The 16,274-nt window shown below is 42.7% G+C and overlaps 2 protein-coding genes and 1 pseudogene across 8 annotated transcripts in view; 2 read left to right on the plus strand and 1 right to left on the minus strand.

Moving 5' to 3' along the window:
• LOC126391283 (transmembrane protein 176B-like) overlaps window positions 1-3,250 on the plus strand; it is an 18,706-nt gene extending 15,456 nt beyond the window's left edge. For all 6 annotated transcript variants that reach the window (XM_050045933.1, XM_050045929.1, XM_050045932.1 and 3 more), the window contains exon 7: window positions 605-3,250. In XM_050045933.1, coding sequence (XP_049901890.1) covers window positions 605-670 — 66 coding nt within the window. In that variant the 3' untranslated portion in view covers window positions 671-3,250. The remainder of the gene's footprint in view (window positions 1-604) is intronic.
• Window positions 1-15,403, minus strand: part of LOC126391274 (uncharacterized) — a 16,853-nt gene extending 1,450 nt beyond the window's left edge. Inside the window, exons 1-2 of one of the 2 annotated variants that reach the window (XR_007570071.1) lie at window positions 14,082-15,403; window positions 12,639-14,040 (exon numbers count right to left, since the gene is read on the minus strand). Coding sequence is in view for 1 of the 2 variants with exons in the window: in XM_050045907.1 (XP_049901864.1) it covers window positions 13,015-14,040; window positions 14,082-14,399 (1,344 nt within the window). In the remaining variant the exon portion in view is untranslated. Of the gene's footprint in view, window positions 1-12,526; window positions 14,041-14,081 lie in introns of those variants that run through there. The other variant, XM_050045907.1, reaches the window with a different exon arrangement.
• LOC126391301 (uncharacterized) lies at window positions 3,877-15,967 on the plus strand (annotated as a pseudogene).
• Window positions 15,968-16,274: the final 307 nt, after the last annotated feature.

Raw genomic sequence — 16,274 nt, forward strand, 5'->3', positions numbered from 1 at the left:
CGGAAAATGAATGAATGAATGAATCCTCGAAGGATAAATCACAGACAAGACTTAAAATGCTATTTTGTGGAGGCTGTATTGTCTTCACAGGTTTCAGCTTACAAAAAAAGACAGGAGGTCTGTGCCTCTGCAACATGTAGTTACATTTCTGGGGAGGTGCACGTCACGCTACGGCATATAGGCTGAGCCAGAGCGTCAGTGGGCTGTTAACTCGCTAATTTGGTCTGATGAGCAGTAAATCCATCAAATTCAGTGCCCCATGTCATATGTTCAGTGCCCCCTGGTGCTACAAAGAAATCCTGACGTTACAGAAAGCACTTAACAGTGAAATAAACTGTGATGTTGGGGTTTTAGCTGGCTAGTGTTAGCAGGATGTTGACTGGATTTTCACTTAAGGGCCTCAGAGAGCGGCGTCACTAATAAGAGGGATTTTATGAGAGTTACAAACAGAACCTTGAAGCAAAGTGATTAAAAATGTACACTAATAATCATTCGCCTGTGTATCCCTGCAGGAAACAGTACAGTGTCACAGGTCTTGAGTGTTTGTAATTTGTATGTCTGCACTTTTATATCTGCTTTACTGATATTATTTTTCTCTTTTCAGAAGACCGCTGACCCAGAACACTACAATCCACTGCTGGAGGAAGTCACCAGTACCCCTGTAGCCTAAATACAAATCGCTGCCTTGTGCTATCAGTTAGCAGGAACTATAATCCTGTGCATTTATCAGGGTTCCTACGCAAGTATGGAAAGTATGGAAAAGTATGGAAATAAATTTGATCAATTTCCAGGTATTAAAAAGTATGGAAAATGAAAAATAATTTATGGAAAAATATTTATGTTTCCAGACTTTTACCACTGTTCTAAAATACTGTTTTCTAAAATAGAAAATTAGGTATTTCCAAAAATAATTTAACTGACAGATGCCCTTAACGATTCATAATAAATCCTATTTTTGTCACGCTACATGATGGAACTGCATTGAGGAAGGGGAGAATAAAAATAAAACAGCTGTCGCAGGTAAAGCAACTCTAGTCGCACGATGTGTGTCACTGCTCGCCTGCCTTTCTCTCTCCCGCGGTCCGTCACTCCACTGTCTCCGCTCTGATACTCGCTCTCCCCTGGTCGGCCTATACTACGATACACGTTTAACATAGCCAGGCGTTCTTTAGGTGAGCTGGCCTCACAGAGCCTAACAGCGCCCATCCAGGATAACCAGTACCACAAAGCTGGTTATCAACTCGCTCTGTCATCTCTGTGTTTTCCAGCAATGAGCGCGTTCATGTGAAAGAGGCGGAGTTGTTAATTAGGAGCGACATCATCATCATGAACTCATACTCATATGAGATGAAGCGGTAGCCTATCTGTAAAAAACTTCTGTTTCAGTAACAGCAAAACAGTTATTTTCAACTAAGTAATAACAGCCTGTAATCATAGGCTACAACAGAATAAAATAAGACAGATAAAACAGATAAAAAATCCTTTTCAATAATTTTGTGAACATCAGCTTGTCTGATTTAACAGATGTAGAGACTAGAAATAATAATAATAATAATAATTTACAAATATTAAAAGTAGGCTAAGGCACATTTAAGAATTATTATGGCTTAAGTACAGAGTATTTTTCGCTATTTAGTTTGATGACAGGATGAAATCATTCTTAATATCACATACTGTAATAGAACTTTAAAATAATTCCAGACTGTTTCTGCTACCGAACCAAAGAGTGTAAAAGTAGTTAATGAATGATGAGGTCTATCTGATCGAAATGTTATATTTATAATCACGGGAGCTAATTAACAATGTGGGTTATTTCTTTAGTTTTTATTTCCAGTTATCAGGTGTCTCAAGTTATTCTGAGCTGCAGAGTGTAAAATCATCCACACTGTCAGCTGTCACTATGAGGATAAAATAAAGTTTACACCATTAAAATGCAGCTAAAATCATCATTAGGCTATGTGTTTAGTGTGGTTATAAAGCATCTCTCTGTTTGTTAGAAACTGTTTTAAAACCAGAGTGGAAATAGAAAACTTGGAACAATAAAATATTAATACTGACCTATTAACATATAGCCTATATTGCTTTTTTTTTGCGTTTTTTTTTAAACACTGGCCTTTTTAGCTTGGTTAATGCATATTTTAGATATTTAGCTTACTGTGGCCAAAATTGTTTACAAAAACACGAAGTTCTTCATATATCTAGCCTCCTAAATTTGCTCCCGAAGTGCACCAGATTGATGTATTATAACTTTAAAATAGTCAAACTTGCCCCCGGACCCCCCTATAAGTTCAGAGGCTCTCTCTTTTTTCACCATACCTGTGTTTGCATCACTGCCCAATTTGCCAATTTTGAAATTCCAAATGTGTAGGAACCCTGATTTATACCATAGACTGTATGTACTGTAACGTCAGTGGTTTACACACACTCAGCTGATACAGTCAAACTTCGGGGTCTTTTTCTACAAGAGTTGCTTAAAAATATTTGCACATATATTTTTGATAATAATCTGCACTAAATTGTATATGCTGCTGTCCATTCTACTCTCTGTTGATATTTTTCAAACTGTTCCCACTGATTATGATTTTATATTGATTATTGTGCCTTATGGTCAGTATGTTTGTGGGTAAAAGGGAATGTGTGCGTGATGGACACAGATTGATGGACTGATGGGGTTTTTGTTTGTTTGTTTTTTACAACATTAAGCCATGTTTTTAAAAAAGAAGTCATCAAAATGACTGTTACATATATTTTGGTTTGTATTTCTGCTCTGTACTTTATATTAGACCTAAAAATTGTAACTGAGAAATTGAATCAGTTTATTAACTAGTTTTGCTCTTTGTGTGCAAATAGGAACGGTAAGTATAGAGAGAAGTGTGAGGTGAAAATTATATTGTGTTTTTCTAAATGCTGTTACTGGCTAGGGCGGGAGGTGGCGTAGTGGTTAGCACTGTCACCTCACAGCAAGAGGTTTCCTGGTTCAGTCCCAGGAGGGAGCGTGTGTTTTCTCCAGGTATTCTGGCTTCCTCCCACAGTTCAAAGGCATGCAGGTTGTGGATAGGTGAATGGTTGTCTGTCTCTATGTGTCAGCCTTGTGATAGTCTGGCGACCTGTCCAGGGTGTACCCTGCCTCTCGTCCAATGTCAGCTGGGATAGACTCCAGCACACCTGCGACCCTCAAGAGGATAAGCAGTTACGAAAATGGATGGATGTTTCTGACCAAATGAGAGTTAAATAAAGTGATTAAAGCCTGCTCAGCAGTGTCAATCCATCTGACGTGAGCATCCTGTCAGTTTATCTGTAACAGTATTAATCTGCTATGTGTACCATGTACATACATGGTTCAGTGATGTCCACTGAATTGGTATATGAAGATGTCCACAGTGAAACATTGTGATGGACAATGATATTGTTGTTTTCATATACTTTAGTTTATACTTTCTATGCCTCTGAGCCAGCAAGAGCGGTGGCTGGAGGCATTGTGTTTTCGGGTTGTTCCGCAGTGTCATTTTCAAAGGCTGTATGTCATCATTTATTTGCTGAATGAGTTTCCATCGCATATAGTGGCAATTGCCTGTTAGCCTATATTTACACCAACTTTTCCATCTCCCCCAAACGCGTTTCCAGTCAGGTTTTTTTAAGCGGTAATTGCACATAGGTGGATTAGAAGGCTCCTACTCTCTTTTTTCCACCACTGGGGGAATTTAAGTTACAACCTCTAAACTTCTTGCTACGGCCCTGGATGCCATGGCCACCTTTTCTGTTTTATGTTATAAAAATAGAATTTAGGTCTAATATAAAAAAAAATAAAAAATCAGTGCAGCATTTTTTGTGTTTAGCTGAATGATCAGCAAAGGGGTTAAGTTTCTCTATGGCTACCAGATGAGAGGAGGTACTTCTGGTATCTGGTAATGTGGGAGTGATCCATGTCCTTCCCGTCTGTAAACAATAACTGCTCAACAACTGTGAAGTTCAGTGGAGTACAGTCCTTTAGGGTTTGTTTTGACTCCAACACACACAAACAGGTAAGTCATTTTGTTATGTTTGATCCAGGTTGTAAAGGAACCTCAGTTTTAGCTGATCCTAATTATCTATATGGTCCTGTACTGCTATGTAACTACACACAACAATTAAAGGCATTTGGTGCTCATGATGTGTGTTAATGAGTGGATATTTCAACATCAAACGCATGGGAGGATAGGTTTACGTCTTGGCAACTTATCAGGCGAGAAAACGTGGATGTCGGGCGGGTGTGAAACAACAAAAACCCGACTTAATCGGGTGGAGTGCGGAGGATTTGTATCAAAATCAACACAACCCGCGTGAAATCCAAGATGGCGCCCAGCGTCTGTTTGCTCTATCGGCAGGGCTGCTCTGTGCTGTCAGTGGTGACTGGAAACACTACTACTAACAAAAAAGTTGTAATATTTTACATAAAAATAATAACTGTTTTCAGATTTAACATTTTGTTTCTGTCAAACTGTTTAAAAAGTGAAATATAAACACAGCTAATACAATATAGCCTCCGACCAACCGGCGGCAGCACTGAGCACAATGCTGCTGAGCGAGCACTGCAGTCAGTGAGGGAGGAAGACGACGGCGTTATATTAACGAATGGCTAATACCACGAGAACATTCTTGTTGAGGCAAAAAGCGATGTAAACCTTATTTGGCAGTATAAAAACTTGTCAGCTCAACATCTGTATTTGTTTATCAAACGGTTGTGGCTGAAAAGCAAGTTATTATTTACGATTCCCAGGGTGAGGAAGAGTCATAAGAGTGACTGTTGTGATCATAGGTTTCACTTCCTCCACAGTTTTCACCTCAGCTGTAGTTGACATAATATTCTCAGTCATATTCAAAAATCTTTTCAGATGCAGCTCCCTGAGGCAAGATCTTATTTAATGGTTGGTGACCTAATGTGAACCAGTGTAGGTGTACTTGACACGAAGAAGGTTGAGAACCACTGATATAGCTTTCCCTCATTGCTATTTATGGGATAGACTAAATGATAGAAACATCCATACATACTAAAACAACAACAACCAACAGGTAGCCTGGCAGCTGCAGCCATTGAATACTGTGGTTTCATGCAGTTAGGAGACTCACAATAGACAGGTTTAAAGACAGTATCCCAATCAAAGCAGCAGAGCTTTTCACACACGATTTTCAGTTCCTAGTTTGTGTCACTGTCTAAAATGCTGAGTGTACGATTCCTAAAATGCATCTTAAATAGCACATTTCACAAGACCCTTCCTGTCTGGTAAAATATCAGTGTCCTCATGTTACATCTCCAGTTTATGACGAGGGTTTTCTGTGAGAAACTTGAAGTCTTTAACCTAATCTGAGAAAATCCTGATGGCTAATCGCAGATTTTTCAGACTTCAGAAAGCTCCTTTTAGAGCCATGAAGGCCCAGACACACCAAACCAACATCAAAAAACTAGTGGCAACAAAGACTGACTGTTGTCTCGCCCAAAACGTTGCACAAGAACACACTGCAAAGACTTCAGCCAATGGCCAACTAGCATGTACATTCTCTCCATACCATCAGGCGGTGGTAGTCTGTATTCATCATTTCAAAAGGGAAACTAGAAGACTGACAGGACCATACACTGTAAAAATAATGGATGTAGCTACTGTGATGTCAGCCATCGGTTTGTGGACCCCCAAATTGAAGCCTCGAGTGCAGCCAGCCCCAAGTGGCCATTTGATGAACTGCCTTTTTTGGCACCTCTGTGTTTGCCTCATTTTTCAGCCCAGGTTGCTACTCGGACAGGACGGATTCAAGACACTAGTTAGCCAGTTTGCACATTAACAACCCAACCCGATGTTAAAAGAACAAAGCATATTAACCGTGAGCTAGCGAACAATAACACAACCCATTTCTGCAAAAGCGCTCAATGGCTAAAAACGTCATCTTACCTAACACATTTGTTCTGATCTCACTCCCTCTTGACTTTAGCTATTTGTTTACTTTCCTCACTTCTGTTTCTCTTGTCCTGCACTGAGCTGAACTGCCAACTTTTTGTATGTGTAAAATGATGGGTCTGTGGGAATAGAAGACAAACCAGCACACGCACTTTGAAGGTATATCATACAGGATTGTCGGTTACTGTTGGGTAACCTCCAAGAGAACATGAGAAAGTGAAAGTAAAGTAAAAGTCAACCCCAGATACACTCTTGTTTGGCATTTAGCCTCGCTATGTATGTATTTTTTGACGCTGTGTCTCTTGGTCAGGATTGGTCTGATACCTGGCTGCTACCTTTTTATAAAGCCCTTACCTGACCTGAGCACTGTGGGGTACACGCCCATAAACGGCCGCCCTATAACACAGAAAATAAAATCCTGCATGTATATCTTTGACATTAAGATTCAACAAATATTTAAGGTTAAAGACTCAGCAACAGCAACCTTGTCTCTCTTATTCCACAGGAGCAGGCAGGATGTCTGTGATCATGTCGAAGGCTGATGGGGTCACTGTGTTCACTGTGACCTCTGACACCCAAAGTGTTTGTCCTCCGCTGTGCCAAATCATCAAAGGCCTTTGCTACAGCCCCGTGTGCTGCTCTGTGTCTCAGAGCCTGAGGAAGGTCCAGAGATCCTCTCAGTCAATACTCGGGGTGAGTTACAACCTTTATATGTATTGTTAAGGTTAAGGTTTGTTACTCTTCTGTTTATACAGGAAAACTTCATTTAGAAAACACCACGAATCTTTGAGGGATGTTGGAGCCACAATAACATTCTTTGTATTTGTTTTAGGGTTGGGCGATAATACGATAATAAGGTTTCCCTCGGTATCTAAAAATAGCAACGGTATCAGTTTCATTACCGTCATTAAAAAAATCTGCCACGCATATAGGCCTATAGGGGCCTAATATAATATTAAATATAATTTATTTAATGCCTAAATAATGAGTGTTTGTCCAGCACCTATGTATGTGTGGTTGAGTGTTCAATTTAATACTATTACAATTTAAAACTAATAGCAGGCTATAATGTTTCTCTTAAAACCGCCCTTAACTGTTGTCGGGAGATGACATTTGATAAAGTTTTTGGATGTGACGTCGTCACGTGACAGCTCGGATGTGAAAAAGAGAAGAAAAGATGGCAAGCTGTGCATCAAGCGAGTTGGCTGCAAAAAAAAAAAACAACTTCTGCAAGCAGCAGCAGCAGCAGGTCCAGTGGCCATCAGAGTGGAGGAGGGAGAAGCGCAACCCGAACCACCGAAAAACAGATGACTCTGGGCCGTCTCCTTCAAAGAAGAGCCGATGCGTTGGCAGGTCCGGTCGGCACCATACAGGAGCGAGCAGGAGCAGAGCTAACTGCCTATTGTCGCGAGCCTGTTATTCAGGGAGACGAAGACCTCCTTCTCTGGTGGAAATGTGATGGGAGTCAGGCGTTTTCCTCTGATGTTGAGGGTTGCCCGAAAGTAGCCTACCTGTGTGTTTGTGCCACAAGCTCTCCATCAGAGCCGGTGTTCAGCACCGCGGTCAAAGTTGTCAATCCACTACATGCCCTGCTCCAGCTGGAAAAAGTAAACATGCTGGTTTTTCTGGCAAAAAACCTTGAATAGTTTTGAAGAATATGATGCTGCTATAGTTATCATTATACTTTGTTTTTATTTCATTTTCAATGAGCAGTAGCCTGTTCTGACGGACAGAAAAGTTCGGACTTGGAGAGGGTGAACTTTTCAAACTAAAGGTAGGCTCTAAAAATAAACCAGCGAACAGTATTTCCCGTTGCTTCTCAGGATAGGATTATATTATGCCCATTTTCAGTCATGCCTTGTTATTTGTTGTTCTGTTTTTCTTATTTGATAAGCCCTAGTACTGGATGCTGTAGAGCTGTGCTTTTAATTTATTTGATTTATGTTGATAGGTTCTAAAAATAAACCATCGGACAGTACCCGTTGCGGTCTGAGGATATACTGTATAGCACACATTATCGTTACTGCCTTTGTTATTTATTGTTAGTTTTTTGGAGTGGACTGTAGCCCACAGACAATTTGTTGTTATTTCATTCTGTTTGGCTGACTGCTGCATTTGCACTTTTTTAAAATATTTCTTATTAAAAGTTGTTAATGTTGTACATGTTTTCTTGTTATTTTTCAGTATTCTTAGGCCTATGTAATGTTTGCTATTCTGTTTCTGAACGGTATAGGCACAAGCCGACATTTTGGAGACTCCCTCTGAGCCCTTCAAAGTGATTTATAATTAGTCACGGTAATGCCATATACCCCAGGAAAATGTGGGGAAGGTTTAACGGTAACAAAATTTGGATACCGCCCAACTCTGATTTGTTTTGATTTATATTGAAATAATGGTGACTATATGTAAATAGATGCAGTTTTGCTGTATGTACACGGGGTGGCGCACTATAACAGGAAAATGCAGGTAATATCGGTAAGGTGCAGGTGATGAGCAGCAGGTGTGTGACGGGAGAAGCAAACAGTTTTTTGACCGTGTTAAGGTCCCGTTTATACGACAACGATTTCTGAAAACAGTAAACTTTAGTCGCGTTTTGGCTGATTGTTTATACGATAACGGCATTTTGGGTGCCTGAAAACGCAACATTTTGAAAACCAGTTCTAGAGTGCAATTACTTGGAAACAGCACCGTCTCCATTGTCATGTAAACTTACAATATGCAGTTCCTCTGAAAATGGAGACTTTCCGCACATGCATGTTACGGTTCCAGTCACTAGGTATGCGTGAGAAAGTTGACCATCACAACAATGATGGTGGACTCCTGAGCTCTGTTTGTGCTGCTCATCGTGTTGAATTTATCAACGCTTCTCCAGCAAAGTGTAGCTTTACTGTAGCAACTCCACCTCGTCGTCTGTCCAGACAAACGTTTGTGCGGTTGCCATTTTGTTTGTTTATACATCACTGCTCTGTAGAAGGAAGCACATGAGCGCAGGTGCATATTGTTTCATCACAAAGTCACACTGCCAACTACTGGCCTGGCATGTATACTACAGCATTTTTGGTCATTTTTGCGGATCCGTGTGCACAGCGATTGTTATAAAAATGTTGTCGTCTGAACGCTGAACTCTTTTCAAAATGAAAATGAGAAACGATTCAATTTTCAGCGGATCGTTTTCGTGTAAACATGGCCTAAGTGTGGCAGCATGAAGAGTTTGTGGTGTGTTGAAACTGAAATTGATGAATGGAAACTTACCTGTGATGTATTCTGATACCTTAAAGTGGAAACTTCCCTGAGATGAATTATGGACAGACAGTGTTGTACCTGTGTGAAGGCGAGCATGTGTTAAAATAAATGGGTCACCACACTAAAAGAAACATGACGAATTGGACATTGGTTTATTGTTGTTGCCCAGAACACGCGCCTGAACAAGTTCTCCATGTTCGACCCTCAGAGGCCTTAAATGTAACGTTTTTTTTTTTAAATTGAAAGACCCTTTGAGGGAAAATGGTCCAGTACAACAGTATGTTCTGCTCTCCAACTAACTCTAACAGTGTCATGTGATGACTTCAGGTCTACTGTGCAGGTGTTTGTTGTTCATGTTGTGTTTCCTCCTCCACAGGCTCTGCACATCATGGTTGGGTTGCTCAACATCGGCCTTGGAGCGATCCTCTGTAGCAGTCACAGTGGCTCTTGGTACCAGATGGATAGAAGCGTGTTTCCTTTTTGGTTCGGAGGGGTGGTAAGTAAGCTGATGCTGTGTTTGTTCTTTAGTGTCATAACCAAAGTCCAACAGAATTTTCCCTACATAATTTGCATCTATATACTTCTAAAGTTAAAGTTCAGGAAATCCAATTTTTCATCTTGGGCTGTGTATTTGATTACAAAGTGATCCACCTAAGAGCTGGCTCATACAGGACAGTCTGGATACACTGAGCTCACTTTGAAATGTCAAATGTCATGAAATCTGTTAAAATCATTTGAGGCAGATATCAGGTAGGGCTGGGTTAAAATGATCGATTCATCTGATTCAAATCGATTTTCATTTGAATGACCCGATATCGCTTCGTAAAATCCAAGATTGATTTTTTTTATATACGCCTGTTCCCACGGATGTGTGACGCTTTAACCTCATTAATGTCGCCGGTAGTTAACAAGCAGCAGCGCTTAGGTATTAACGACAGCAGTATCTAGAAGCTCCAACGTTACCGGCTCTTTTATCTGTAACTGTTAGCTTACTGTTTCACATTTTGGTGGGATTTTTTAGTTTTGTTTCCAGTGAGATATTAAGTTTAATATTACCGTTGCTGCTCTCGAAACGACATTTAGTCATAAAATATTCAGTTTTATTCCTGTTGTGAATTTACTTTTTTTTTTTTTTTTATTCTTTGTAAAATTTACAGTATTAGTTTTCTGAGAATCTCTTTCAAATATTAGCAAAAATTGGTATTGCAACTGAAAAATCCCCATTCGAATTGATATCAAATTATTTCAGGAAATCAGCTGCGATACCCTGATCCAAGTAAATTTTAGTGGATCGGTATCAGCTAAAATAAAGCCGAACAATACCGTGTTTTGACTCTGTGTTACAGAATCAGCTCTCAGATCACATTGATCAGTGCTGTTTGCTTTACTAGCCTTACCTAGTTTCCTTCTTGATGCTCAAAGATAGCAATGGCATACATGAATTTCAGTGTTTGTGTGGAGAAATGGAAGTTTAAAGGTTTTTGTTGTTTGTCTTTTCTCTAGTTCATGTTGTTTGGCGTCATCGGGATTGTGTCTGAGAAGTGCCCCAGTCCATGTCTGGTGAGTAGTTCAGCTTTATAACATCCTCATGTTATCTTAATACTCTTTCATTTTATTGTCATCTTCTTCTATTTTATTTTTTAAATCCCCCGGTCCGTTTGTTTTAACAGACAACTCCTGTATAGTAAACCTTTAAAGATTCAGTGTGTAGGATTTAGGGGGATATATTGGCAGACATAAAATATAATGAATTAAGTATGTTTTCTTTAGTGTATAATCACCTGAAAATAAGACACATCTTGTCTTTGTTACCTTAGAATGAGCCAATAATATCTACATAGGTATTGCCATGTTGCACCATCATGTTTCTATAGAAGTGCCGAATGGACAAACCAAACACTGGCTCCAGACACTGACTCCTGAGAGTAGTCAATACATAATGTGTTCAGAAAAAGGAATGAAAAAAATCCGACCTCTGTGGCAGCTGCAGGCCTGTAAAAACTCTGACCAATCCCTGTCATTCGGTGCGAATGGCCAGAACCAATCAGATGCCTTCATGTCTCGTCCTGCCCGAGCCCCCCTCCGTCCCTCCCTCCTCCCTGCGTCCACTCATCACGTGTCACCGTTGCCGGAAATATTCAGCACACTTCTCAGCAGAAATACCGAGTTAGCAGGAGTTTGCTGAACAATAGCAGAGAAAATGCAGCCAAAAGTACCACTTCCAGCGTTGCTTGTAACGGCTCGCCCCGCTAAACAGGCTGAGAAAGGAAAGTCACTTGTAACGGCTCGCCCCGCTAAACAGGCTGAGAAAGGAAAGTCAGAGGCAGAAAAGGCTGTGACGGAAAAGGCTTTGGATAAAGCGAGAGGACAAACCAGACATCAACATCGGTGCAGCTTTTGAACGGTGGAGACAACTGAGGGAGCTGAAGGGCCTGAAACGTGATGTAGAGGTTGCTGTCTTTCTGTTGGATAGGTAATTGTTTGCTTCGGGGGGATTTGTTATTTTACTCGGCTCTCCTCTGCCCTGCTGACTGCAGGATGCGCGTTCAAGCTTGTGTGGGGCCGTGGCTTTGGATGGAGCACTGACGGGAGGGGGAGGAGGGGGCGGAGCTTAGAGGAGGTGCCGCTTTCAAATCTTGCTAGCTCTCCAACGTTACCAACTATGGCTAATACATGGTTATTTTTTGTGTCTTGTGTTTTAGGTCATCCTCAATGTGATCCTGAATCTAGCAGGAGTTGGTTTTGCCATTGCATCCATCGAATCTAGCAGGAGTTGGTTTTGCCATTGCATCCATCGTACTCTACAGCATCAATATAGCACACATAAGGCTGTGGTGGATGTGTCGCCAATATAGCACACATAAGGCTGTGGTGGATGTGTCGCAATAAATATGATTATAGGTATGACTACTATTCACGCTACCGACCCACTGCAACTCCATCTCCCTGGGAGGAGATCATGAATGAGAAATGCTTGGAGGGCAAAGAGTTGGTTCTGGTAGGTGTGGAAAATGTGATCTCAGCAGTCAAAATACGTTGTATCACTGATGAAGGCCTTTTTCACACAAAGTAATGCGAAGATGAAAGCTTGCTTGTGGCATTTAAAAGTTGTATTCTCGATCTCCTCTCATTCTCATGTGTCACGTGATTTAGATTAATAGTTCAGCTCTTAAAACAGTTGTGTTTAAAAATGGTTTAGTTCACACTGTCCTTTGTGTCCCACCAGATGCTCCTGAGAAGCATGAATGCGGTGCTGATCGTCCTGTCAGCCCTGGAGCTCTGCCTCGTCATCAGCTCTGCCGTCATGGGCATCAAGGCTCTGAGGAGCAGTGAGAAGGAAGAAGACAAGGTAGAGGTCGACTGAGCACAAATATTTTTATTTCCTTATTCCATTTCTTGTTTGAATGTTTATTTGTGATGTTAAGAACCTCTGGTCGTAATCTCTTATTTCGAACTTTTAGGATCCACCTTTCAAAATTTTTAGTTTTAAATACACAGGATGTGATGTTAAGATCCAGAGTACTGGGGACTCTGCATGGCAGGGGCGTCCTTCTCACTGAGCCGAGCTTGCGCCTGACCACATACCAAGTTCAGGACTAGGTGTTACAATCCTTGCATATACCTCGAGACACTTGGGAGACAGATGGTGACATTTCGGGGTTGGGTGGTTGAAGGAGCTAACGATTTCACCGGGGTCGTCAGGTGGGCACCCTACTTCTTTGGTGTTTCGTTGATGAGGCCCACGACACCTTCAGAGGGCTCAGCAGCATCATCTGCCGTCCCAGGTGTGCCCCCCTCCACTTTAGTCCCTTCCACCTCTCATTCCCCCAATGACAGCATGCTGTTATTTTGGAGTCCAGGTGTTGTCTCTCCTCCTGATCCAGAGCCCCTGACTGGCCCTTTCAGCTGCTCTGGACAGGACTTTGATGGCTTGACGTTTTGCCTGGCCTCGGATTCCCATATCCTTGAGGAGCCTCGTTGTTGACTGGCTGACGAAACGTCTGCAACCAACTTCAACTGGGAGAACTGTGGCTTTCCAACCCCGTTGTTCTGCATCAGCTGCCAGCTCAGCGTACTTAAGCCTCTTGTGCTCATAGGCCTCGCCCACAGCATCCTCCCAGGGCACTGTGAGCTCAATGATGTACACGCTTCGTATTGAAGGGGACCAGAGCACAAGGTCAGGTCTGAGGTTGGTCGTGGCAATTTCCGTTGGGAAGTAGAGTCTCTGCTCAAGGTCAGCGAGGAGCCTCCAGTCTCTTGCTGCACCCAGCTGCCCGGCCTCTGATGTTGGTGTGCGGGTCCTGGGTAGCTTCTCACCTTCGCAGACAAACTGTCTTGAGGAAGAAGGGTGGGAGGACCGCGGAGGAAGGGCATTGACAACCCTCCGTCTGCTCTCCAGCGTAGCTGTCAGACACTTAAGCACCTGATTGTGCCGCCAGGTGTATCGGCCTTGTGTCAGGCTTGTCTTGCAGCCAATCAAGATGTGCTTCAGGTTAGCTGGAGATGGACAGAGGGGGCATGTAGGGTCTTCTCCATACCATTGGCTAAGATTCTGAGGAGATGGTAGGACATCGTATGTGGCACGTATGATGAAGCTGGATCGAAATGCTTCCATGTCCCATAACTCCTTCCAAGAGATCTTTCGCTTCTCAATGTCTTCCCAACGCATCCACTGTCCTTGCTTTCCTTGTGAGACAGCCCTTGCGCACCTTGCAGCCTGCTCTTGCCGGCATACCTCCTCGACCACAAGACCTCGCCACTGAGCTGGAGTTGCCTTGTACCAGGATGGTTGGCTTTCCCCGAGACCAAGGCCTCCTCTCCCTTTTTGCACATGGCCCACGATGTCCCGGTGCTTGAGGGCTGATTTGGCCTTATGTGTAGCATGTCCCGGTGCTTGAGGGCTGATTTGGCCTTATGTGTAGCTGCAGCTGGCGTCCACTTCCTCCCAGTTGCAAGGGTGGGAGCAGTTTTAGCTACACATGGGTCACGGGACTCTGTCAGCATCATCTCCAATCTTACTTTGGTGGTCTTGTACTCCTCTGTAAGACTGGACAGGGGAAGCTCCAGGATCCCTTTTCCGTAGAGCCCGATGTTGCTGAGGCACCTGGGAAGGCCTAGCCATTTCCTGGCGAATGAGCTGACCAACCTCTCAAGCTTGTCAACCTTTGAGATCGGCGCCTCGTAGAAGGCCACATCAGTCGAGGTAGGAGACCAAACTGAAGGCACCATAGCTTCAACCTGCCAGGGAGCATGGTCTTGTCTATACTCTCAAGGCCGCTGGTGGTGTCCTGCCTGAGCTGCTCCACTTGGTCTTTATCCCTCAGGGTTGCACTGTACCAACGTCCAAGGCTCTTGATTGGTTTCTCTGCCACAGTTGGAATGGGGTCATCACCGATGTAGAAGCGGTGGTCAGCCTGCGAGCCACAACGCTGAAAAAGATTTTGCCCTCAACATTCAGGAGACTGATTTGGCGAAACTGGCTGATGTCACTAGAGTCCTTTTCCTTTGGGATCAGGATGCGGCCTGCCCTCCGCCAGGCTGTTGGTATTGCCTGTCTCTGCCATATCATCTTCATCAGCCTCCACAGGAAACGCAAAATGAATCATCTCTTTAGTGCAAATCAGTTTGACATTTTGGGAAAGAAGCCGTGGTTGGTGGACATGTTGAAATTGAAATAAATGAAGGCTTTCTTTTCACTGAGGGAAAGGATGGTTTCAGCTTACAAAAATAGACAGGAGGTCTGTGTCACTGCAACATGTAGTTACATTTCTGGGGAGGTGCACGTCACGCTACGGCATATAGGCTGAGCCAGAGTGTCAGTGGGCTGTGTTAACTCGCTAATTTGGTCTGATGAGCAGTAAATCCATCAAATTCAGTGCCCCATGTCATATGTTCAGTGCCCACTGGTGCTACAAAGAAAACCTGACGTTACAGAAAGCACTTAACAGTGAAGTAAACTGTGATGTTGGGGTTTTAGCTGGCTAATGTTAGCAGGATGTTGACTGGATTTTCACTTAAGGGCCTCAGAGGGCGGCGTCACTAGTAAGAGGGATTTTATGAGAGTTACAAACAGAACCTTGAAGCAAAGTGACTAAAAATGTACACTAATAATCATTCGCCCGTGTATCCCTGCAGGAAACAGTACAGTGTTACAGGTCTTGAGTGTTTGTAATGTATGAATATGTGAGTATGTCTGCACTTTTGTATCTGCTTTACTGATATTATTTTTCTCTTTTCAGAAGACCGCTGACCCAGAACACTACAATCCACTGCTGGAGGAAGTCACCAGTACCCCTGTAGCCTAAATACAAATCTCTGCCTTGTGCTATCAGTTAGCAGGAACTATAATCCTGTGCATTTATACCATAGACTGTATGTACTGTAACGTCAGTGATTTACACACACTCAGCTGGTACAGTCAAACTTCGGGGTCTTTTTCTACAAGAGTTGCTTAAAAATATTTGCACTTATGTTTTTGATAATAATCTGCACTAAATTGTATATGCTGCTGTCCATTCTACTCTCTGTTGATGTTTTTCAAACTGTTCCCATTGATTATGATTTTATATTGATTATTGTGCCTTATGGTCAGTATGTTTGGAGGTAATAGGGAATGTGTGCGTGATGGACACAGATTGATGGACTGATGTTTTTTTGCTGTTTTTTTTACAACATTAAGCCATGCTAAAAAAAAAAAAAAAAAGTCATCAAAAAGATTGACTGGTGAAAAGGATATTCCTCTTTTTTAAAATGCTGTTTCTGGTCAAATGAAAGTTAAATAAAGTGATTCAAGCCTGCTCAGCAGTGTCAATCCATCTGACGTGAACATCCTGTGAGTGTGCCATCCAGCCATCCATTTTCATCCGCTTATCCGGGGCCAGTTCGCGGGGGCAGCAGGCCGAGCAAAGCACCCTAGATGTCCCTCTCCCCAGCTACGCTTTCCGGCTCCTCCTGGGGGACCCCAAGGCGTTCCCAGGCCAGATGAGATATGTAATCCCTCCAGCGTGTTCTGGGTCTGCCCCGGGGCCTCCTACCAGTGGGACGTACACCGCCAACAGGAGGCGCCCAAAATATGGAGTCACACAATGCACAGAACCCTGATTC

Source organism: Epinephelus moara, chromosome 6 (genome assembly GCF_006386435.1).
Source record: "Epinephelus moara isolate mb chromosome 6, YSFRI_EMoa_1.0, whole genome shotgun sequence".
Taxonomy (NCBI): Eukaryota; Metazoa; Chordata; class Actinopteri; order Perciformes; family Serranidae; genus Epinephelus; species Epinephelus moara.